Source organism: Oryctolagus cuniculus, chromosome 21, assembly GCF_051225735.1.
Source record: "Oryctolagus cuniculus isolate XC-2025 breed Fujian yellow rabbit chromosome 21, ASM5122573v1, whole genome shotgun sequence".
NCBI lineage: Eukaryota > Metazoa > Chordata > Mammalia > Lagomorpha > Leporidae > Oryctolagus > Oryctolagus cuniculus.
Genome location: NC_142887.1, coordinates 35,672,258 through 35,695,670, shown reverse-complemented (window position 1 = coordinate 35,695,670; position 23,413 = coordinate 35,672,258). Strand labels below are relative to the sequence as shown.

General features: G+C 54.9%; 1 protein-coding gene across 2 annotated transcripts in view; it reads right to left on the bottom strand.

Annotated features, from left to right (window-relative positions):
• Positions 1 to 23,413, bottom strand: part of DGCR2 (DiGeorge syndrome critical region gene 2) — an 83,223-nt gene that overhangs the window by 10,654 nt on the left and 49,156 nt on the right. For both annotated transcript variants that reach the window (XM_051837255.3, XM_051837252.3), the window contains 4 exons: positions 12,814 to 12,939; positions 10,806 to 11,016; positions 8,770 to 8,846; positions 5,217 to 5,393 (listed from right to left, as the gene is read on the bottom strand). In XM_051837255.3, coding sequence (XP_051693215.1) covers positions 5,217 to 5,393; positions 8,770 to 8,846; positions 10,806 to 11,016; positions 12,814 to 12,939 — 591 coding nt within the window. The remainder of the gene's footprint in view (positions 1 to 5,216; positions 5,394 to 8,769; positions 8,847 to 10,805; positions 11,017 to 12,813; positions 12,940 to 23,413) is intronic.

Genomic DNA, 23,413 nt, shown 5'->3' with positions numbered 1-23,413 from the left:
AAAAAAAAAAAAAAAGGCCGGCACCGCGGCTCACTAGGCTAATCCTCCGCCTTGCGGCGCCAGCACACCGGGTTCTAGTCCCCGTCGGGGCGCCGGATTCTGTCCCAGTTGCCCCTCTTCCAGGCCAGCTCTCTGCTGTAGCCCGGGAGTGCAGTGGAGGATGGCCCAAGTACTTGGGCCCTGCACCCCATGGGAGACCAGGATAAGTACCTGGCTCCTGCCATCGGATCAGCGCAGTGCGCCGGCCACGGCAGCCATTGGAGGGTGAACCAACGGCAAAGGAAGACCTTTCTCTCTGTCTCTCTCTCTCACTGTCCACTCTGCCTGTCAAAAAAAAAAAAAAAAAAAAAAAAAAATCCAAGCCTCTAAACAGATCATAGTCTTAACTGTGAAATGTAAACCCGGGGCTGGCGCTGTGGCACATGGGGGACCCGGAGGAAGCTCCTGGCTCCAGATCAGCGCAGCTCCAGCCACTGTGGCCAATTGGGGAGTGACCAGCAGATGGAAGACCTCTCTCTCTCCCTCTCTCCCTCTCTCCCTCTCTCTCTCTCTCTTGCCTCTCCTCTCTCTGTGTAACTCTTTCAAATAAAATCAATAAATCTTTAAAAAAAAAAAAAAAAAAAAGGAAAGAAAATAAAATAAAAAGAAACATAACCCAGGAGAGTTAGGACATCTGCCTCCCTCCCACACCAGGGCACCAGGGCTCACGTCTCATCTCCAGCTCCTGATCCCAGCTTCTCACCAAAGGACACTCTGCCAGGTTCCTTACTTTCGGTCCACACTTCCAACTCAAGACCCACCAGGCAAAGCCTCGAACCACTCACTGAGTGCAGCCTGCCTCTAGTCAGCCTCCTTCCAGGCAGGCCGTGGGGGCCTGGGAACAGACTTTGTGCTGGGCCTACTTCTAGCTGGAAGAGCAGCAGAAGCACTTCGGAAGGTCCCACTATAGAGGCCCAGGGCATGGCGCCACCCACGGATGACGCATAAGCACCAGCAGGCAGACAAATGCCGGTCAAAGTCGCAGTGGAAGGGCCGGCGCAGCTGAGCTAAGAAGCCACTGCCCTCAACACCAGCATCCCATATGAGCACCAGTTCCTATCCCAGCTGCTCTCCTTCTCACCCAGCTCTCTACTAATGTACCTGGGAAAGCAGCAGAAGATGGCCCAAGTGCTTGGGCTCCTTCCACCTGACGTGGGAGACCCAGGTGGAGTTCCTGGCTCCTGGTTGTGGCCTGGCCCAGCCCTGGCTGTTGCAGATTTGGGGGGTGAAACAGCTGGTCGTAGATCTCAATCTCTCTCTCTCTCTCTCCCTTTCTATCTTTCTCTCCCTGCCTTTCAAATAAATACAACTTTAAAAGATAAAAAAGGCACAATAAATGATGGTTTAGAGAATTGCCAGGGTCAGACTCTCTGAGATGGGGCCCAAAAGGAAGATGGACAGAGGAGGATAGAGCAAACATCAAGAAAAACCCTCTGGCAGAGTGAGCACGAGCCTGGTGGCTCGGAGGTCGGTTAAGACACCTTCACCCCTCATCAGAGTGCCTGGGTTCAATACCCAGCTCCAACTTCTAATTCCAGCTTCCTGCTAGTGCAGACCTCCAGGAGGGCAGCAAGTGATGGTCCAAGTAGCTGGGTCCCTGCCACCCACATGGGAGACCTGGACTGAGTTCCTCGTTCTCAGCTTTGGCCCCACCCAGCATCAGCCATTGTGGGAATCTGAGGGGTGAACAAGTAGATGGAGTTCTGTCTGTATGTTTGTCTCTTTCTCTGCCTATCTGCCTCTCAAAAAAATAAGTAATTTTTAAAATTAAAAAAAAAAAAAAGAGGGGCCAGCACTGTAGTACAGCAGGTTAAAGCCCTGGCCTGCAATGCCAGCATCCCACATGGGTGCTGGTTCCAGTCCTGGTTGCTCCACTTCCAACCCAACTCCCTGTTAATGTGCCTGGGAAGGCAGTGGAAGATGGCCCAAGTGCTTAGGCCCCAGCACCCACATGGGAGATCCAGAAGAAGCTCCTGGCTCCTGGCTTCGGATTGGCTTAGCTCCAGCCATTGTGGCCATTGGGCAACGAACCACCAGATGGAAGACCCCTCTCTCTCTCAATATTTCTCTTTCTCTCACTTCTCTCTGTAACTCTTTCAGATAAATAAAATAAATCTTTAAAAAAAATTTAAAAAAGAAAAACCACCTGCCAAACCAACACCACCCCAAACAGAAGGCACTGCTAATAGGCATGAAGCCGGGAATGCACTAAGGTTAACCACAGAGCCAAATGTGTGCAAACCCTGCCCAAGTTAATACCTCTCACTGGACTCACGACCTGCCTGACAGTGGTTCGAGTCCTGGCTGCTCCACTTCCAATCCAGCTCCCTGCTAATGGCCTGGGAAAGCAGTGGAAAAGGGCCCAAGTGCTTGGGCCCCTGCACCCACATGGGAGACCCAGAAGAAGCTCCTAGCTCCTGGCTTCGGATCAGAGCAGCTCTGGCTGTTGTGGCCCTTTAGAGGGTGAACCAGCGGATGGAAGATCTCTCTCTTTCTCAGCCTATCCCTCTCTCCATAACCCCACTTCTCAAATAAACCTAAAAAAAAAAAAAAAAAAAAAAAAACCTGCCTAAAATAGGGCCTGGAAGAAGGAGGTGCAGCCATTTGCAAGAACCACAACTGCTAAACCTGGTCCCTCCTACGCTGTACAAGATGTCTGACTTCTAACCAAAAAAAATAAAAAAAAATAAAAAACAAAAAAACAAAACAAAAAAAAAACAGAAAAGCACAACACTCCAGAGACAAAAAAAAAAAAAAATCAACAGGGGACGGCGCTGTGGCATAATGGGTAAAGCCGCCACCTGCAGTGCCAGCATCCCATATGGGCACCAGTTCAAGTCCCAGCTGCTCCACTTCTGATCCAGCTCTCAGCTACAGCCTGGGAAAGCAGTGGAAGATGGCCCAAGTGCTTAGACCCCTGCACCCATGTGGGAGACCTGGAAGAAACTTCTGGCTCCTGACTTTGGACTGGCCCAGCTCCAGCCATTGCAGCCATTTGGGAAGGGAACCCATGGATGAAAGACAGACCTCTCTCCTTCTCTTTCTCCCTCTCTCTCTCTGCCTCCACCTCTCTGTAATTCTGCATTTCAAATAAATAAAGGAATCTTTAAAAAAAAGAGAGAGAGATCAACAAAACCAAAACCAGATGAGACACTGAAAGACTCACCCGATAGAAAATTTAAAACGACTATGACTATTAACATGTTGAAATCACTAATGGTCCACAGTATCTCCAGGGTCAGAAAAATATAAATATATGCAGAAAGAGTAAATAATGAAAGCAAATGTGGCAAAACAGAAAGGGACCCTGAGTGGAGGTGCCTTGTACAACTACTGCTACATTTCTCTAGCTCTGAAATTGTATCTACACCATGAGTCACAAGTCTCCCTGGCCCCTGGCCCACATGGTTCCACAAGATACAGTCTAGCAAACATGCAAAGGCAAAATTATCTTCGCCTTGTACAAACAGATTTAGAGAATGTTAGAAGACAATGTTTTCCAACTCACATCATAAAACAAATACAAATGTGACAGAAACAGGAGACAAGCTCTCTTCTTAACAGAGCTGCAAAAAATCCTAGACAAAATACCAGCAAGCTGTACTCAGCAGTATAATACATACAAACCCCTGAGGAGAGCATACTAGTCAGCTTTTCCTCACTTTAAAATACCCGAGAGGAACCCCAGAGGGGAGGTGTGTGGTCTGGAGGTTCACAGTCCAAGATGGGGCAAGTCCCACTGGTCTGGCATCTGCGGGAGGCAGGCAAGGGCACCACGTGTACAGGGAACCATCAGGTGGCCATGCAGGAAGCAGGGCGACACAGCAGGCACGCTCGTTCCACCTCCACGTGTCTCCCTTACAAAGCTGTCCCCACTGCAGCAACCCAATCTAATCCAATCACTTTCCCAAAGGCCCTATCTTCAGAAGCCCTAATGGGATCAAGCCTCCCCCTAATCCATCAACTGTAGCATTAATCCATTGGCCATTCACAGAAAACTTTGGGGTTTCACTGTCTGCATGCATTCAGGGAGCCAAATCCAGCTCAATCCGTACCAGATGGCTTAACACTAGAAAACCTATTAAGGCACACTAGGAAATGCACAGATCAAAGAAAAAAATCACATAAACCCCAATAAATGCAGAAAAAGCACCTAATAAACATTGCTATTTTTGTCATGTGACTACTCCCAGCAAAATGGGAATGGGATGGTACCTAGCCCTCACAAAGGCATGTTCCCAAGTCCTATAGAAAACATTCTATTTAATGCCAACACACGACCATCATTCCATTCTAAGCTGGCTGGGAAGATCACCAGGCTCAACACCCCCCCTTCTAATCAACACGGTCCTGGAGATTCAGTAAGAAAAGGGAAAGTTGAGAAATAAAGTCAGAGATTTGCAGAACAAACACAAAGAACATTAGGAGAACCACCGACTAAAATCCTGACGAGGGAGCTGATGAAACTCATCCTGAAACTCAACAGAAACAGGCCAAGAGGAGGCGATGCGGGAGGCAGGAAGCAGGCAGAGAAAGTGGCAACGCCGCTGCCAAGACCTACGGCAGGGCCGGCACGCAGGCTGCAGCACGGAGTCTGGCACGGCTCCGATGTGCACACCCACAGGGGAGGCAGAGCAGGTGCAGAGGTCATTAGCTGAAACCAGACTCCTGCCGTGGTGGCCAAGGCCGAGTGCAGCTCCCCAGAGAGAGACAGGGTGGAGGCGGGGAGCCCCGTCCTGGTCACAGCACAGCAGGAGCATCATGCACACCCCCCTCCCCGCCCGAGCTCATGGAGACCTGCATGTGGAATCTGGGCAAAGAGCTGGCAGAGGGACAAGGGAAGACTCTGGCCGCTACAGACTGGGGAGGCAGGGGCACAGTGCAGACAGGCAGAGAGAGAAGCTGGCACAAAGAGGCAGAGGGACCCCAGTGCGCGCAGAGGGAGGGCCGAGGGATGCAGCTCCCCAGAGACGCCACAGCACGGGCAAATCCCTAAGTCACCAGTGCCACCTCGTCTCCTAGCAACACTGAAGCGGGCAGGGCAGGAATTGCCATCTCCAGATGGAACAGAGCAACGGGGCCCCAGAGCCGCCGCCCAGGCCACAGAGCTACCCGTGGGCCAGGGGGCGCGTGAGGCCAGGACGGCATCCCAGGCAGGCCCGCTCCCAGGCACTTACTTCTTTTGCACAGAAACGAGGACTTCTCGTAGCAGCTCTCGGCGTGCCAGCTGTGCAGGTCGTGGTGCCGCAGGGTGGGGAAGTGGAAGCACTGCAGCTGGGCGCAGAACACGCCGTCGCTCTCAGACATGGCCGAGGTGAGGCTGGGGTTGGGGGGCAGGAACACCTCCGAGGAGCCTGTCGGGGGACACAGAAGCGGGCGCCCATGGCGACACAGCCTCGGCAGTCGAGTCACGCACGGGCCACAGGGCTCCTGGAGGCTAACCCGACCCGGGTCACTGGCAATAAGAACACAACCTCTGCCTGGAAGCGGAACAATGAATGGACACCTCACGCTCCCGTCTACTAACGTACAATGCAGCTCGCCGCCTCACCAAGACCCCCACGCCACTGGGAACCGCCTCCCCCTGCACCAAGCACGCAGCGCAGTCTACAAAGAGCTGGCATGTCTGGGTGCAGCCTCAGCCCGTGGGCACAGGGAGGCATGATCCCCAGCCAGCGTGGGAGGACTGGCTTCCAGGAGGTACCAGGGCCTGCAAGATCCATTCCTACCTGGCCGGCACAGCCACCAGGGACAACTGTGCACACGGCCTCTGCCCTTCCTCCCAACCATTCCACCGAGCCCTCTGTAAGCAGCCCCTGGTTTCCCACAGAGCCCCCTTCACCTGAGAGCTCCCTTCCCCTTTTAAAATAGATTTCTTCACTGACTTATTTTTCCATGGGCTAAGTAAGGAAGAGGTTCATCCCAAACTTTAAAAAAAAATGACGAAGTCTTCAACACCAAGGTGGGTGCCAGCCCTGCGCTACCCGGCCCACCTGCAGTGCTGAGACGGAAGCACAAGTGACCCCTCAGGGCAGAGTCCTGGGCGTGGTGCCCGCCAGTGACAGAGACCAGACAGGGCCAGGGCAAAGTCAAAGGGTGACTCAGGTAACCAGACTCGGGGCCAGAGCCCCTCATGGCAGTAAACCTGCCCAAGAAGCTACCGGAGGCGAATCTAGGGTGCTGACTGGTGGCCAGCACAGTGGGCACCCCCTGCACTGGGGCTGAGCCCTGAGAGCAAGCTGGGGGAGGCGGGAAGAGGGCAGGGCGAGACTCACAACTGCGAGAAAGGGAGAGCCGGGAAGGGCAGGGCGCAGGGGAACAGGACCCTCTGGCGGCTGCGAGAGGAGACAGGGTGGGCGCCAGCAGGCCAGCACTACAGTGATCAGGTGGATGGAGACCAGGGTGGGGTTAGGGCCTTATCACTGCAAGGCTGGTGACAAGGGACAAGCCCGAGGGATCTGAAAGGGTGCAGGCGCAGGACGCCTTACCTGGCTTCGCTGCAATCACCCCTGCAGATCTCTCTCCAGGGCCAGCCACTGCTGCCTGCACCCAAGAGCACACGCAAGCCGCCTGCCCGCCTGCCTGCCTGCGGCACACCTCCCCCTCCCTGCACGTCTGAGCAGCCACTCCCACCTGCGCGTCTCACCAGCTCCCTCAGCTTGGGAAGACCCTCTCCCCCCACCCCCACTGCCCTACCCAAGTGCCCACTGTTCCTGCAGCACTCACTTTTCTGAGCCTACACAGACCCCCCTTTCCTATCTTGCTGCCTTGGTACCCACAGAACAGCCTGCACAGGGCCCTCTGGACACCTCAATGGAGCCACCAGGGTGCACCCGACCCTGTGGCTGCCTCGGTTCTGGGAACCACAGCCAGACGAGCGGGGTCTCTGTACCGCGCCATCCAGTGGCTGCTAGGCCAGTGTAGTCCCTTCCTGACCACTGGGAGGCTTCTAGATGCTAGGGCCCCAGCCCACAGTCGCACCAGGTCACATCCCTCCCCCAGACACAGCGCCCCAAGTGGAGAGTCTGTGACCACCAAGGACAGGTCACATCTGGAAAGACGTGGCCTGGGGAGGTCCTGACTTCCCTGTCTGTGCCTCAGGTGGGCCCGGCAGTGTGTGTACACATGGGGACCCAAGGGACAAGGAGAAGGCAATGACAGGGAACAAACCTTACAGGGGCAAGTTGTCATATGACATACAGACACATGAACCACACTGTGCGGGTCCACGTTTAGGCTTTAAAATGCTTATCAAGGACAAACAAACCACAAAGTGACGTGGCACCGTTAGCCAAGATAAGAAGCCAAAGGGGCAGCAGGAAACCAGGCACAAGGATCTGAGCTTCTCAAAGTTTTGGCACAGGCGTCCTAAAACCACAGGCCCCGGGTCCTCCAGAGGAGCAGCTCCCAGTCCCCGGGGTGCAGGGGCACCCAGGTGCAGGGCCCTGGCTCCCAGGCCCGCACAGATAGCAGCTGAGCTGAACGCACACAGCCACCCTCCGGGGGAGAGGCCAAGGGAACGAGCTCCAAACTGAAAACCGTGTGCGGGCTGTGGACATGCGCTGAGGGTGGGCGCAGGGCCTGAAAACCTTCAAGGAAAACATGCACTGAAGACACCACGTGCGGGGGTCACAGTTGCACTGCAATACGCAGTCCCCCGGTATGACACGCGGGCCGGCTCTGCCACCTTCCCCGTAACCCCTGTCTTTCCTTCACCCTGCAGTTTCTCAGCCGACATCTTCGGAAAGGCTTTTGGTGTGGGAAAGTATTACTTCTCCACACACAGAATTAGAGAAAAGGAGCAAAGTGCAGGTTCCGGGCAGTTTCAGCACCGGGCTGCATCCTGCTGTGCCGTTCATCACCCCTCCATGCGCGTGCGCACACACACATCCTAATGTGCACCTGTGCACACAGGGGCACACCCCCTAAAGCCATACAACCACAGTGCCGCCGCCGCGCCCCCCGTCATCCATGCTCAAATTCCCCTAACTGTCCCTGGACCTTCAGGCAGAGACGCTCAAGACCTCAGGAGCAGGGCTTGTCTGCGCGGCCGAAGAGAAACTCCAGCCAGAGGTGGAAGAAGGGCAGCCCGGGAGGCAGGGCCGGAGCAGGGACCCGGCCTCCGACACAGTGCAGACGGCAAGTGCAGAGGACACTGGGCCGGGGCACCGGCACCCGGGCCACAGGCAGGAGCAATGGCTCCTTCGTGCCACCTGGGCGTTTCCGAGCGCTGCAGCAGGAAATTGTTGAAAGCACACACACTCACACACACACACACACTCACACTCACACACACGCGCTGCTCACGCGCCCTCGCTCGCGCTCCCAAGCTCGCTCGCTCTCGCTCTCTCTACGCCCCTCCCCCGGCCCCGTTCTCTTCAAGTTTGGATTCTAATTCTGACCTTCTCTGACCTAAAAGGCGAGTCCTTCCTCTCTTGGCTCACATCAGCAGCACATTTTGCACTCCCCAAAGTCCTAACTCGTTCCACAGGAAGACAGTCTGGAAATCCAGCCGGAGCAAGAAGCCCTAGTGAGTTCTGGAGAAGGACCCGGCCCCACACGGGCCAGCACCACCACCACCACCCACAATCTGGAACCCCATCTCCCCACGCCCCGACACCAAGTGCTCTGCAAGGCAGCAGGGCAAGGGTGGAAGGGAAACCCGAGCAACGTGCCCCAGGGCTGGCTGACTCCCCTCACTTTCGAATGCCAACAGCCACCTAGGCTTACCTTTGAATGCCACCTCCCAGCGACCTTCGAAGGAGCGGTTCCGGCCAGTGATGACATACTGGTAGCCCACCCACAGCCTGCAGGGGACAGAGACGGAGAGTCAGAGACCTCAGCACAGGAGAGCCAAACCACGCACAGGTTTCAACAGTGACGCTGAGCTCCAAACACCGTGCTTCTCAAGCCTGAGTAATTTTTTTTTTTTTTGACAGGCAGAGTGGACAGTGAGAGAGAGAGACAGAGAGAAAGGTCTTCCTTTGCTGTTGGTTCACCCTCCAATGGCCGCCGCAGCCGGCGTGCTGCAGCCGGCGCACCGCACTGATCCAATGGCAGGAGCCAGGTGCTTTTCCTGGTCTCCCATGGGGTGCAGGGCCCAAGCACTTGGGCCATTCTCCACTCCCTCCCGGGCCACAGCAGAGAGCTGGCCTGGAAGAGGGGCAACCGGGACAGAATCTGGTGCCCCGACTGGGACTAGAACCCGGTGTGCAGGCGCCGCAAGGCGGAGGATTAGCCTAGTGAGCCGCGGCACCGGCCAAACCTGAGTAATTTTCATTTCACTCATTTATTTTGTTTATTGAGAGGTGGCCAGACAGACACAGGGAGATCTCCCAACTGCTGCTTCACTGCCCAGACGCCTGCGGCAACCAGGCAACGTTGAAGCAGGCTGGAGGGAAGCTACAGGAGCACTGGGAACACAGCCCGGGTCTCCCACATGGGCAGCAGAAATCCAAGTGCTTGAGCCTTCACCTGCTGCCTCCCAGGATGGGCATTAAGGAAGCTGGAATTAGAGACAGAGTTGAAATTCAAACCATCCTAACAGGAACTTAACCACCAGACCAAATGCCTGTTGATAAAATGCACTGAAATTCTCAACACACTAGGGGAGAGCAATATGGCACAGCAGTTTAAGCCAGCTGTTCAGGGTACCCGCATCCTATATGGCAGTGCCTGCGTTTGAGTCCTCGCTCTGCTTCCAGTCCAACTTCCTGCTAAGGACTGGGCACCTGTAGGCGATAGCTCCAAATATCTGTGTCCCTACAAGCCATGTGGGAGACCCAGATGGAGTTCCTAGCTCCTGGCTTCAGCATGACCCAGCCCTGGCCAGGCCAGGTAGGCATTTGAGGAGTGAATCAATGGATGTTCCCTCTGTCACTCTGCCTTCCAAATAAATTACAATTTCTTAAATGTCTGTAGGAACTGGAACTTTAAAACAAATTCTTACAAATTCCCTAAATAAATCTTAAAAAAAAAAATTGGGCCAGCATTGTGGTATAGCAAGTAAAGCCACGGCCTGCACTACCAGCATCCCATATGGGCAACCAGCTCATTTGCGGCTGCTCCACTTCCAATCCAGCTCCCTGCTAATGGCCTGGGAAAAGCAATGGAAGATGGTCCAACTGTTTGGTCCCCTGCACCCAAATGGGAGACCTGGAATAAGCTCCTAATTCCTGGCTTTAGCCTGACCCAACCCCAGCCACTGTAGCTATCTGGGAAGTGAACCAACTGATTGAAGATTTCTCTCTCTGCCTCTCCCTCTTTCTCTGTAACTCTTTCAAATAAATAAATAAGTTTAAATAAATAAATAAATAAATAAATAAATCCCCAAGCCAGAAGATTTATCTGACATAACTCCCGCCAAGACTATTCTCATCAGCTGAAAGAAAGCTTTCAAATTTTCAGTCAGACAACCACATTCTTGATGGACATCCGGCTCCATGGATACAACGCTGTGGATGGGTTAAAATCACAGAAATGTATCCTCTCTCTCCAGGGCCGACTCCGGGGGACAGGAATCACTTCTCGGTAAAGAGAGAAGCTCCTGAGGACGAACGCTGTCACATGGCTTAACATCGTGATCGTGGCTTCCTGCGCAATTCCAGCCGGCCCCAGGCGGCAGGGTGCTCCCGAGTGCAGGCCGCACCTGCCCAGTCTGTGCCCTCGCATCCGCTCTCCAGCCCCAGCCCTGGAGACACTCAGCCTGCGCTGGGCACATGCAGCTGCCCTGGGGGAGGGCCACCAGACCCCAGCCCAGGACTCACTTGCGCTGGTCCTTCCAACCAAAGCTCCGCTCGGGCTGGTCCCATTCCTGGGCCAGGACGAAGCGCAGCTCCTGGTCGGTGGAGAAGGTGGCGAGGGAGCCGTTCACACGCTGGCAGGTCTGCGCCGCGTCCCAGTAGTTCTCCCCGCTCAGGTAGACACGGTAGCAGCTGGCCGTGCCTTCATAGTGGTGCCACCCTGTGGGGCACTTCCCTAGGAAACATGAAGAACAGAAGGGGAGTCGACCCCCAAATTAGGACCCCCAACTCCAAATGCAAAATTCTCCACTACATCAGAGAGGGTCAGGCACACCTCAGCAGGAGGAGGAGGAGGAGGAAGAGGTGGTGGCAACAGCCTGGGTACAGCCAAGGAGCCAGCAGGAGCCCTGGCCTCCCAGAGTCTCTCCCGGCAAAGACCTGTCCACCTGCCCTGCCAACAAGGGAAGGCCTGGTGCGACAGTCCAGTTCACCCTGTTAGCAGCACTGGGGCCTGTTTCACAGAATCTGTAACCTCCAAGTGTCAGGATATCTCCTACTAAAACACTCAAGTGGAGGAACATTTTTTTAATTTAGTTGAAAGGCAGAGTTACAGAGAGGCAGAGGCAAAGAGAGAGAGGTCCACTGGTCCACTGGTTCACTCCCCAAGTGGCCACAATGGCCAGAGCTGAGCCAATCTGAAGCCAGGAGCCAGGAGCTTCTTTCAGGTCTCCCACATGGATGCAGGGGCCCAAGGATTTGGGCCGTCTTCTCCTGCTTCCACAGGCCACAGCAGGGAGCTGGATCAGGAGTGGAGCAGCCAGGACTCGAACCAGCACTGCAGGCGGTGCCTTTACCAGCTACGCCATAGCACTGGCCCCGAAACATTTTTTTTAATCAAAGCCAGATGTTTAAAAAAAAAAAAAAAAGCTGCAACAGAACTAGCTCCTTAGAGGCTCTGTTCACACTCCTGTGCCTCACCCCAGGAGGCCAGACTGGAGGACGAGCCTAGGTGTGGCCAAGGTGTACTGCACTGCACCCGAATGTCCCATCTCTCTCTCTCTGCCTGCTCAAAAGAGCAAGACCTGTGGCTCCATGGAATGATTATGGGAAGGAGGTGGTGGCCTGCTGGGCTGCTGAGTCGCGCGGGCAGCACCCTGGACAGCGCCTCCTGCTCCCCATCTGCCCTCTCCCCCACCAGGGCCTGAGCGCACAGTCGGGAAGGCGCAGGGCAGCATATACAGCCCAGGCCTGCTGAGCAGAGAGTCAAGTGGCGTTCGCTGTGCATTCCCTAAGTGGCCACAACAAGGCCACTCAGCCTGACCACACTCCCAACAGGTGGCAGCCCCATCCAGGGATGGCTCCAAGAGGAGTCCGAGCCACGAGGAGCGTGACAGGACAGCTGACTGCCCAGGGTCTCATGGCTGACAGAGCCGGGGCCTGTGGAGGGCCCTCTGCAGCCACCCGGCTCAAGAGTGGGCACAAGTGTCCAGGCTGAGCGCCGCCATGAGCAAGCAGACCCTGCCGCACAAGCGTCCTCCGGCCTGCCTGCTGCCACTCCCCGCACCCAAGTGTGGCCCCACGCCCCCACGTCTCTGCTCAGGACAGCTGTCCCTCCCCTCAGTGTTCCCTAGCTCCAGCTGCTCCTCTAACTTCTGAATGCTGCAGGGGGTTCATTAAACAACCAGTTCCCTAAGAAAGCCGTAAGAAGTCAGCCTTCCCACCCCATCAGCTGGAGCGACCCTCCCAGGGCCCATTTCTCCGTCCATGAAGGCAATCAACACACTACAGGACCTTCAAGGGCCAGTGCCAGCCAGCCCCAAAAGGCAGTCATCTTGGGCAAAAAGCAGCCTGGCTCCACAGCCCAGGTACCCGTCTCGTTTCACCATCTGGACGCCAGCTGACAAGGAGTGGGGCACTGCAGCCTCAACTCCTGCCCCCCACCCCCGCCCCAGCGGCTTTCAGACCAAGCCCTCCCACTGAGAATGAGCAGGCTGGCTACACAGTGCCACAGCAGGGCAGGTCTGCAACTTACTGCTGAAGCGCACGGGCTGCGCCACGTTCACCGCGTGGAAGTGTGTGGCGTCGCCTCCTCGGGCTCGCCCCTGCCGCGGATCCACAGCCTCCTTCCCATGGTACGGACGCACTTCCCCGGTCACTTCTGAAAGCAAAAGGAGAGAGGTGCACTGTGAACCCTGCTCAGGCAGCCACAGGAGCCCATGCCACAGGTGCCTACTTCAAATACTGCCCGTTCAGACTTCCGGGGGCTGGAAGCGCCAGGGAGGAGGCACCACAGCAGAGTCCACTGATGGAGGTTTTCTTCAGAACCCTAGAAAACACTGGGGGATGCCAAATGAGTCACGCATGCTTCTCACATTAGGGCAGGGCTGGCTTGCAGAGAGTTAAGCCACTGTTTGCAATGCTGGCATCCCAAGCTGGAGTCAGTTCAAGTCCCAGGGACTGTTACTTCCAATCCAGCTTCCTGCGAATGCAGGACAGGCAGCAGAGGATGGCCCAAGTGCGTGGGCCCCAGCAACTCATGTGGGAGTCCAGGATGGAGTTCCTGGCTCCCGGCTTCCGCCTGGCCCAGACCTGGCTGCTGCAGCCATCAGGGGAGTGCACCAGTGAATGGACCCTCTCTCTCTGCCACTCACTCTTTCAAGTAAAGAAAGAAATCCTACAAAAGGGATCATGCCTTGGTATCCCCCATTTCTTAATGACTACATGAAAGGGGTCTCTCCCCTGCACTGCATCTCCCAACAGGCAACTGCTGACACAGCAAAGGCCAGGGCACTTCTGCCGGCATCTCTAGCAGCCCCAGCCTCCGGGCAAGGGAGCTCTTTCCAGAGCCCAGGCTGCCCTCCCCCACACGGGCCTGGGAGCCCCCTGTTGGTGCGAAGTGAGGACCTGTCTGCCCAGCTGCCTGCTAGTCCCTCCAGGCTGCATAGGTCTCCAGACCAGGGCCTCAGTATGTTCCAATCTGCCTCTTGGACCTGCAAAGGCCCTGGTGCACCGTGGGAAGGTGTGAACAGGAAGCCAAAGATGGAAGAATAATTGTAGCATTTCAAAAATATTTATTTGTTTTTTTATAAAAATATTTATTTATTTATTTGAGCAGTAGAGTTACAAACAGTGAAAGGGAGAGACAGAAAGGTCTTCCATACGTTGTTTCACTCACCAAATGGCCACAACGACCAGAGCTGAGCTGATTCAAAGCCAGGAGCAGGAGTTACCTCCAGGTCTCCCACATAGGTTCAGGAGCCCAAGCACTTGGGCCATCTTCACTGCCTTCCTAGGCCACAGCAGAGAGCTGGATCAGAAGAGGAGCAGCTGGGACTAGAACTGGCGCCCATATGGGATACCAGCGCCACAGGCAGAGGACTGACCTGAGCCACAGCACTGGCCTATTTATTTTTATTTGAAAGGCCGAGAGAAAAATATCTTCCATCTGTGGTCCACCCTGGAAATGCCCACAGCCAGGGCTGGCCAGGTTCAGGGTCCCAGAACTCCATCCCAGTCTCCCACAGGGTAGCAGGGACCTGAGTCATCAGCTGGTGTCTCCCAGGGTGTTCATCAGCAGGAAGCTGGATCAGAAGTAGAGTGGGGACTTGAACCCAAGCGTCACCAGCAGCATGCTACTGTCACAGCAAACGCCCGCCCCAAAATTCCAGTTTTACATAGAACCATCTGATAAGAAGTCACAAGTCAGTCCCTGGACACCCGTCTCTTGGGAGTCGTCCAACTCTGCTGTGAGAGGGGAGAACCAGGCTCCTTCCTCCTGCAGGTGAGGGGCAGGCAGAGAGGAGGGAGGAGACTGACTCAAGGCCACAGGGCAAGGGAGAGCCAGAGGCAGCCCCGTGCCAGGCTGCTGCCCTCCTGCTCTGCCTGGCGCCGGGGGAAGAAGGGGCCTGCTGCAAGGTCAAGTCGGAAAGGAAACAGACTCAGTGCGCATGGCTGCAGGTGGCCACAGGAGGGGTCTCACTCCTTCAGGCCCACCTGTGACCAAGACTTGACAAGGACTTGACAAGGGAGTGAAAGTGAGGCATGGGGCAGGGCAGCCTCCTGCAAACCACTGCCCCACCTGACAGAAGCTTCCCTGGCCATCTGGTTCTGCTGGTGTCACCGGCTCTGACACTTTTCTTGTACTGAACACTCCACGCTTCTCTTTATTATATGATAAATATTCAATGAGAAATATTTCATAAGACAAAATGCACACACCACGTTAGGGCTTACCTTTCCTGTCCCTTTTTTTTTTCCTATAAAAACCCTTAAAAATACTAGGATTAATAGCACTTTTGATACGCTTGGTAAGCTTAAGACTACTGGGGTTGTTGCTATGGCACAGTGGGTAAAGCTGCCACCTGCAGTGCCAGCAGGTGGCAGTCTTGGCTGCTCCACTTCTGACCCAGCTCTCTGCTGTGGCCTGGGAAAGCAGTGGAAGACAGCCAAGTCCTTGGGCCCCTGCACCCATGTGGGAGGCCGGGAAGAAGTTCCTGGCTCCTGGCTTCAGATCGACCCAGCTCTGGCTGTTGCAGCCATTTGAGGAGTGAACCAGCAGATGGAAGAACCCTCCCTCTCTCCTTGCCTCTGCCTCTCTATAACTCTGCCTTTCAAATAAATAAACTTTTTTTTATTATTATTTATTTTTTGACAGGCAGAGTGGACAGTGAGAGAGAGAGAGAGAGAGAGAGACAGAGAGAAAGGTCTTCCTTTTACCATTGGTTCACCCTCCAATGGCCGCTGCAGCTGGCGCGCTGCGGCCGGCGCATCGCACTGATCCGATGGCAGGAGCCAGGTGCTTTTCCTGGTCTCCCATGGGGTGCAGGGCCCAAGCACTTGGGCCATCCTCCACTGCACTCCCGGGCCACAGCAGAGAGCTGGCCTGGAAGAGGGGCAACCGGGACAGAATCCGGCGCCCTGACCGGGACTAGAACCCGGTGTGCCGGCGCCGCAGGTGGAGGATTAGCCTATTGAGCCACGGCGCCAGCCAAATAAATAAATAAACTCTTAAAAAAACACTACACAGCAACTTTTCTATCCCCAGACAGGCCGAGCACATGACACTGAATGGTTACGTAGAGCTGTCGATGGGATTCTTCAATCACCCCAACCCCGAGGTCTCAGAGCTGCCTGGGCGTCCCTCCCTTTCCTCCACAGGCTGCGCTGAGCACCTCGGACAGAAGCCTGGGTGTCCCCCACTGACGCTCGCGGCAGCCCAGAACAGGTCACCCGGCTCACATGCAGGGAGCCACTTCCAGGGCTCCTTCTCAGACACATGACGATGATAGCTGCTGTCAGCCTGGGCGTTTCTCTAGCCAAATGTGCAACTTGGGTCTGAGACGGGCCAACACAAGGCCAGGACCTCAGAGGGAGAAGCTGCATCAGGGCACATTCAGGGGACATGATTCGGGGTATCTCACCACCCAGACTGCACTGTGGCAGTAACCTCAGTTACTGCCGCCCCGATGTGAGACAACTGTGGCTGCTCTCTGCCGACACCCAGCACTACAGGGGGGACTGCAAGCGCCCTGTCCTGTGTCCTGATCCATGCCGCCTGCAGCACCCAGTGCTCCGCTCATCGGCGCTGTGACACGAGGGCAGGGTGGGAGGTGGGCAGAGAATGTGCGCTCTTGCTGGAGACGCGAAGCCCATGCTGGGCTTCTGGCGGGCAGCCGGACCTGAGAGCAGAAGCTGAGGAGGCAGGGACAACAGCAGGGCTTCCCGGCTGAGGGGCGAGCTTGGGCAAAGGCCAAAGGCAGGCCGGATTGGAAGACGAGCCCGGGTGCGGCCAAGGTGTGTGGCACTGCAGCCAAATATGCCTGCTCAAGCGAGCAAGACCTGTGGGTCCACTTTGTATCTTGGCCTCTTCCCCAAACCTGGCAGGGCACGTGGCGAAGCTGCTCAGAGAAAGAAGAGATGAATCTGGGGCAGAGGGAAGTGGGGGGAGGGAAGGAGGCGGCAGAGACCGCTGCTCCACCACACGCTCCGCAGAGCAGCTGAGCCCAGCTGACTGTTTGTGGGAAACCATCTGTAGCCTGCGGCTGCCCACGGCTGGGGAGGGGCAGGAAACAGAAGTGAAACCTGCGAGGACAGTAACCAGAAAGCCCGAGTGACAGAGGCAGCTCCTCCGCTGAGCCGGCCTCTCCAGGGCTCAGGTGGCAACCCTGGGCCCTTCTCCTATCCACCCTCTCATCCACTTGTTTATTCAACACCCGCCTCGTGCCTACATGGAAACCCACCAGCAGCACAGAGGGGCCTTGCCACCCAAGGAAGGGAACGGCTTGGCCTGACAGGATGGTGGTGGATGGACAAGGGGGTTCTCTGAGTCGGGGGGGGGGGGGGGGTTGGCCCACCTCTTGGGAAGTTTCCCCAGGGCAGCTCAGGACACACAGCTGGACACCAGGCCTGCCTCCAGTCCCATGCTGACTCTCGCGTGGCATCAGCCACCCTGCCCCCGCCTCACTCTGCACACCAGGCCCTGTCCCAGGCATGGGGAAATGGGCGAGGACACACCCACCGATGACCCTGCCTCGCTTCCCTTAGCAGAAGGCACGCCCTCCTGGGCTCTTCTTCTAGAACTCCCACCAGCAACGGGATGGAATCAACACCTGACCCCGTGACACAGCCTAATGCCAAGCCCACCCCTGATGTCCTGGAAAGCAGCAGCAACAGGGGCGGCTCTCGGCTCCACAGTCAGGCTGCTCCTCGGTGCTTTCAAGACACAGCTCCGGGGCCGGCGCTGTGGCGCAACAGGTAAAGCACTGCCTGCGGTGCCGGCATCTCATATGGGTGACGAGTTCGACTCCCAACTGCTCCACTTCCAATCCAACTCCCTGCTGATGTGCCTGGGAAAGCAGCAGAGGGTGGAAATGCTTGGTCCCGTACAACTGCGTGGGAGACCCAGAAGAAGCTTCTGGCTCCTCGGGCTTCAGATCAGCCCAGCTCCAGCCATTGCTGCCACTGGGGAGTGAACCAGCAGATAGAAGAACTCTCTCTCTCTCTCTCTCTCTCTCTCTGTGTCTGTCTTTCCTTCTGTCTGCAAATTTGTCTCGCAAATAAATACATAAATAAATCTTTAAAAAGGAAAGAACAGCATCTTCTCTCTCCTCTCTTCAGATGCCCTCACCAAGACTTCCAAGCACGCAGCGCTGCACGCGGCTGACTCGGTACTGAGGGAACTGGCTCAGCAGGACCGGGGGCTCTACCCCAGGGTAGGAGTGGTGCTTAGGGCAGGGGCCGGGGCCTCCTCACCTCACAGCCCAGGCCCATGTTGCTCTGTGTGCTCCATGTGCCCCGGGCCCCGTCACCTCAGCATCACTGGCTGCACCAGGCATGCAGGGACCCTCACAGTGGGAGCTGGGGGAGCTGGAGGGCAGGGGGCCACCAGGGAAGCTGAGTGAGAGGGAGGGCAGTCTCTGGCATGCTTTTCCCCACCGTGTTCAGCTAGGAAGGAAGATTATTTGCAAATAAAGGACAAAAAAATGCGATTCTCACCTAGGTTTCTAGAAATTCAAAAAAAAAAAAAAAAAAAAAAAAAAAAAAACCCGCCTGCCCACACAGGGTGTTAGGGCCTATAACCTTTGCAAAAAAAGGAAACCCAGGAGGACTTAAGCCTCTTTAGCACTCTGTTGTCTGAACACACATCCCTCTCGTAATTCAGAGCCAAATCCAGCCAGAAATCACAGCCAAAAATCCAAGCTTACCAAGCCAAGGGGTACCACCTACCAAGCAGAGTTTCTAAACCCAGACAGCCAGAACACAGAAAATTCCTAACGGTGCTGCCACTGTGTCACGTGTGATTGTTAACCTGGCACAGGCTAAGGACCTGCTGCTGGTGGGTGTGCCCCAGGAGCCCATCTGGCTCCATTCTATGAGGATTCTGAAAGTGGTGCTTTCAAAACACCAAGATGAGCATGTTTGTCTTCTCAGTGTATACTCGTGGGGACGATACAGACCCCAGTGCACAAAAACAACTGCCCAAGTTCCAAATTCAAAGTCCACTTCCTCCCGGTTGCTCCTGCGTCGCCCCAGTGGGCACCCAGCATGTGTCCTACCTTCTGCCACAGGGCAACGAGGGCAGCTGAGGTCACCTGGGACCTCACCCACTCAGGCCACACTGGCTTTGTCCACGGCCAGCACAGACACGGAGGAGACTGCCCTCACCATGTGCCCTGGAACAGGACACAGAGCGGGCGGCCTCCTCCGCCCCAGTCTCCGGGCCTAACCCCCACTGCCCTGGGGCATCCTTGCCATTGATTCGTTCCGGGATTTCCCGCAAGCCAACAGGTTTATGCTGCTCTTTCAGTGCTACTCCTCTGAATGTCGGCCCTCCCCTCCCCCCAACTCCTTCCCCACCTTTCAATACAGCAGGATCAATTTCACAGCCAGCAATCCTGAGAGAATGCGAACACCCTCCCCGTGTGAGCATTCCTGCACCTGTGGTCTCTCCTGAACTCTATTACAGTAACAGCAATGGCATTTCTAAAAGGTCACAAGGACAGAGGACCGGAAAGAGGTGGACAAAGTTCAAAAACCTGGAAAGTAGAAAGACAGAGACACTAACTTAGCGAGGGAGACCAGGCAGCAGGACTCGCCTAGGGGACAAGCCGGCTTATGCTGTCCCAGGATCCTGTCCAGTTTAGCACTGGTCAGTCTCAAAACTGTCACTTCAGAAGTCAGTCCTGTAAACTGACTTCAGCCCAGAAAGCTAAGAGGGAAAAATAAGAAATCTGACAATATTTAACAAAACTATACATGCACTGACTTTGGCCCACCAAGTCTACCTTTAAGAATTTATATTGAGGGGCTGGCGCAGTGGCGTAGTGGGTCAGGCTGCTACCTGCACTGTCGGCATCCCACAGGGCCCGGATCCAGCTCTCTGCTATGGCCTGGGAAAGCAGTAGAAGATGGCCCAGGTCCTTGGGCCCCTGCACCCCCATGGGAAGACTCAGAGGAAGCTCCTGGATCCTGGCTTCAGATCGGTATAGCCACCTGCAGCACCAGCATCCCATATGGGCACTGGTTCGAGTCCCAGCTGAGGATGGCCCAAGTGCTTGGGTTCCTGCACCCAAGTGGGAGACCTGGAAGAAGCTCCTGGCTTCAGCCTGGCCCAGCTCTGGCCATTCTGGCCATTTGGAGAGTGAACTCTGCCTTTCAAATAAATAAATCATTAAAAGGGGGAGAGGGGCGCTGGCGCTGTGGCTCAGTAGGTTAATCATCCACCTGCGACACCAGCATCCCATATGGGCACCAGTTCTAGTCCCAGTTGCTCCTCTTCCAGTCCAGCTCTCTGCTATGGCCTGGGAAAGCAGTAGAAGATGGCCCAAGTCCTTGGGCCCCTGCACTCATGTGGGAGACAGGAAGAAGCTCCTGGTTCCTGGCTTCAGATTGGTGCAGCTCCAGCTGTTGCAGTTATCTGGGGAGTGAACCAGCAGACGGAAGACCTTTCTCTGTCTCCTCCCTCTCACTGGCTGTAACTCTACCTCTCAAATAAATAAATTCTTTAAAAAAATGTTTTTTAAAAAAAAAAGGACATTGAAAAATACATCTCCAGCAATTCAAGCATTGGAGGGGTGGGGGGTGGCTGAAGGAATGGCCATAGGTACAAGGTTATTTATCGTGGTGCTTTTGTAATTTTTAATTTATTTATTTGGGAGAGAGACAGACACAGACAAGCAGGGCTCCCTGCCACGGGCTATTCCCTAAAATGCTCAAGACAGCTGGGGCTGGACTGGGCCTGGCTAAAGCCGGGAACCTGGAAGCCACATGAGTGGCAGGGACACCATTATCTGAGCCATCCCTGCTGCCTCCCTGGCTGCACAGGGGCAGGAAGCTCGAAGTGGGAGGGGAGCCAGGACTGTAACCCAGGCACTCCAGGATGCGATGTTGGTGTCTTAACTGCTAGGCCAAATGCCCACCCTAGCACTGTTTTCAATTGCAAGAAAATGGGAACAACCAGAAGTCCCACACACAGGAGACTGGTCAAAGTACGGTGGGTCTCTGGAATAGAGGACAGTCCAGTTGTAAAAGAAAAGGAGGGGCTGGTGCTTGGCTGGTGGGCAAATGTGCCGCCTGTAGTGCTGTCACCCGCTCAAGTCCCGACTGTTCCACGTCCAATCCAGCTCTTGCTGTGGTCTGGGAAAGCGGTAGAGGATGGCCCAAGTCCTTGGCCCCTGCACCTGCGTGGGAGACCTGGAGGAAGCTCCTAGCTCCTGGCTTCAGATTGGCACAGCTCCGGCCATTGTGGCCATCTGGGGAGTGAACCAGCAGATGAAGACCTCTCCCTCCCTCCTTCCCTTCCTCTCTCTTTCTCTCTCTCTCTCTCTCTCTGCCTCTGCCTCTCTGTAACTCTGCCTTTCAAATAAATAAATAAATCTTTTAAAAAGGGGGTGGGGGCGGAGAGGAAGAGAAGGAGAAACAGCTCCATGAATCCCTGTAGTGATTTCAGGGGTCCTTTGTGAAACTGAACAAGAAAAGAGTGTAAGTGGAAGCAGTCAACCCAGGAGAGCCTCTTCCTAGGTATGAAGAAAAGAGAAAAGAAAAAGAGGAAAGGGGCTGGCGCTGTGATGCAGTGAGTTAAAGCCCCAGCCTGCAGTGCCGGCACCCTCTATGGATTCGAGTCCCCGCTGCTCCACTTCCCAGCCAGCTCCCTACTAATGCGCCTAGGAAAGCAGCAGAGGATGGCCAAGTACTTGGACCCCTGCACTCGCGTGGGAGACCCAGATGAAGCTCCTGGCCCAGCCCCAGCCATTGTGTTCATTTGGGGAATGAACCAGTGGACAGAATCTCTCTCTGTCTCTGTCTCTCCCTCTCCAACTCTATCTCCCCACCCCCTCAAAAAAAAAGAAAAAGAAAAAGAAAGATAAGCTGGAAACAAATGAAAACAGTTACCTTACCCCTAGGATGTGAGTGAGAGCAAAAGGACTGGAAATCTGTTTTTAAAGACAGTTCCAGGGGCCGGCACTGCGGTGTAGTGGGTAAAGCCACCACCTGCAGTGCCAGCATCCCATATGGGTGCCGGTTCGCATCTCGACTGCTCTACTTCTGATCCAGCTCTCTGCTGTGACCTGGGAAAGCAGCAGAGGATGGCCCAGGTCCTTGGGCCCCTGCACCCACGTGGGAGACCCAGAGGAAGCTCCTGGCTCCTGGCTCCTGGCTTCAGATTAGCACAGCTCCGGCTGTTGCAGCCAATTGGGGAGTAAACCAGCAGATGGAAGACCCCCCTCTCTCTGCGTCTCCTCTCTCTGTATAACACTTTCAAATAAATAAATAAATCCTTAAAAAAAAGATAGTTATGGCTTTCCACTCTTAGTCGTATTTTAACATCCTAAAAAAAAAAAAAAACAAACCAGTTACACCAACCTAGTGAACATTGTAAAAACACCACAGAACTGTATACTTTAAAAGGTGAATATTATGGCAAATGAACCATGTCTCAAAAAAAAAATTAAAACTAAACAAAATTAAAAAGACGAAGAGGCCAAGTCCTGACACTGCCCACAAGCAGAATGCAATGTGAACACAACCTCGCGGAAGAAGACAGGCAGGCGGAAGCCTGGTGATGGACAGGAGGATGCCGGGACATCCTCGGCTGAAACCACCGAAGCTCGGAACAACGAACCCTGCCGAGGTTTCCTTGGGGCGTTTGTTGGGGGGAGGGAGGTCTCGGAGTAGTAATTTCAGAATTATTCTGTGTGTGCTTTCGGCTTGGCCAAACGAGTCAATACAGGGAATATACTGGGACCAGGGTATTTATGGGAAAGAGAACTACCAACAGGACGTGGGAGAAGAGTCTGAAGAACTCCAGTTTATCGTGCATATGAATGATGATTGAAAACACGGGATTCCAGCTGGAGCCACCCTGCTAACAAAGAGCCGGGCTACCACTCAGGCCTCAGCCCCTCAGTGCTGCTCCCTCTAAACACAGTAGCAGGCCTCAGAGGAGGCACGGCTGCTCCCGAGGCTGGGGCATGCCGGAGAGGCAGAGAATAAGAGCAAAGAGGAAAACGCTTCGTAAAACCAAACCATGTATTAAAGGGTATGTGAATGACACAAAAATTGCCATTTTACATCTTTGTTAAATTTTATTTCTTTGAAAGGCAGAGACATACACACAGAGAAAGAGAGAGAAAGACACAAACAGACAGAGAGAGCTTTTTCTTCTACTGTTTCACTTTCTGAAGAGCCCGCAACAGCCAGTGCTGGCCAGGCCAAAGTCAGAGCCCAATCCAGGTCTCCCACAGGGGTGGCAGGGATCGAACCACTTGAGTCATCCATCACCTGCTGCTTGCCAGGTGTCCATCAGCAGGAACCCGAACTCCAGGCCAGGCAAGTCTGACACGGGCTATAGGCGTTCCAGGAGGGCACCTTAACCGCTGCACAAAGCCTGCCGCTCACAAAAGCCATTTCTAAACCCTCACTGTCCTAAGTGCTTCAGACAGGCGTCCACATGAGCTCACGGGACTCGGTGAACAGATTACTCGCTCGCAAGTCACACTTCACTGCAAAAGATGAACCAAACATCCCCAGTAGCACCACACCTGGCCGGAGCACGAACCAGGTGAGCAAACTCAACATGATGTGACAATTCATGACCTCTCTCGTATTCTTGCTTTTAAAAAACAAAACAACAA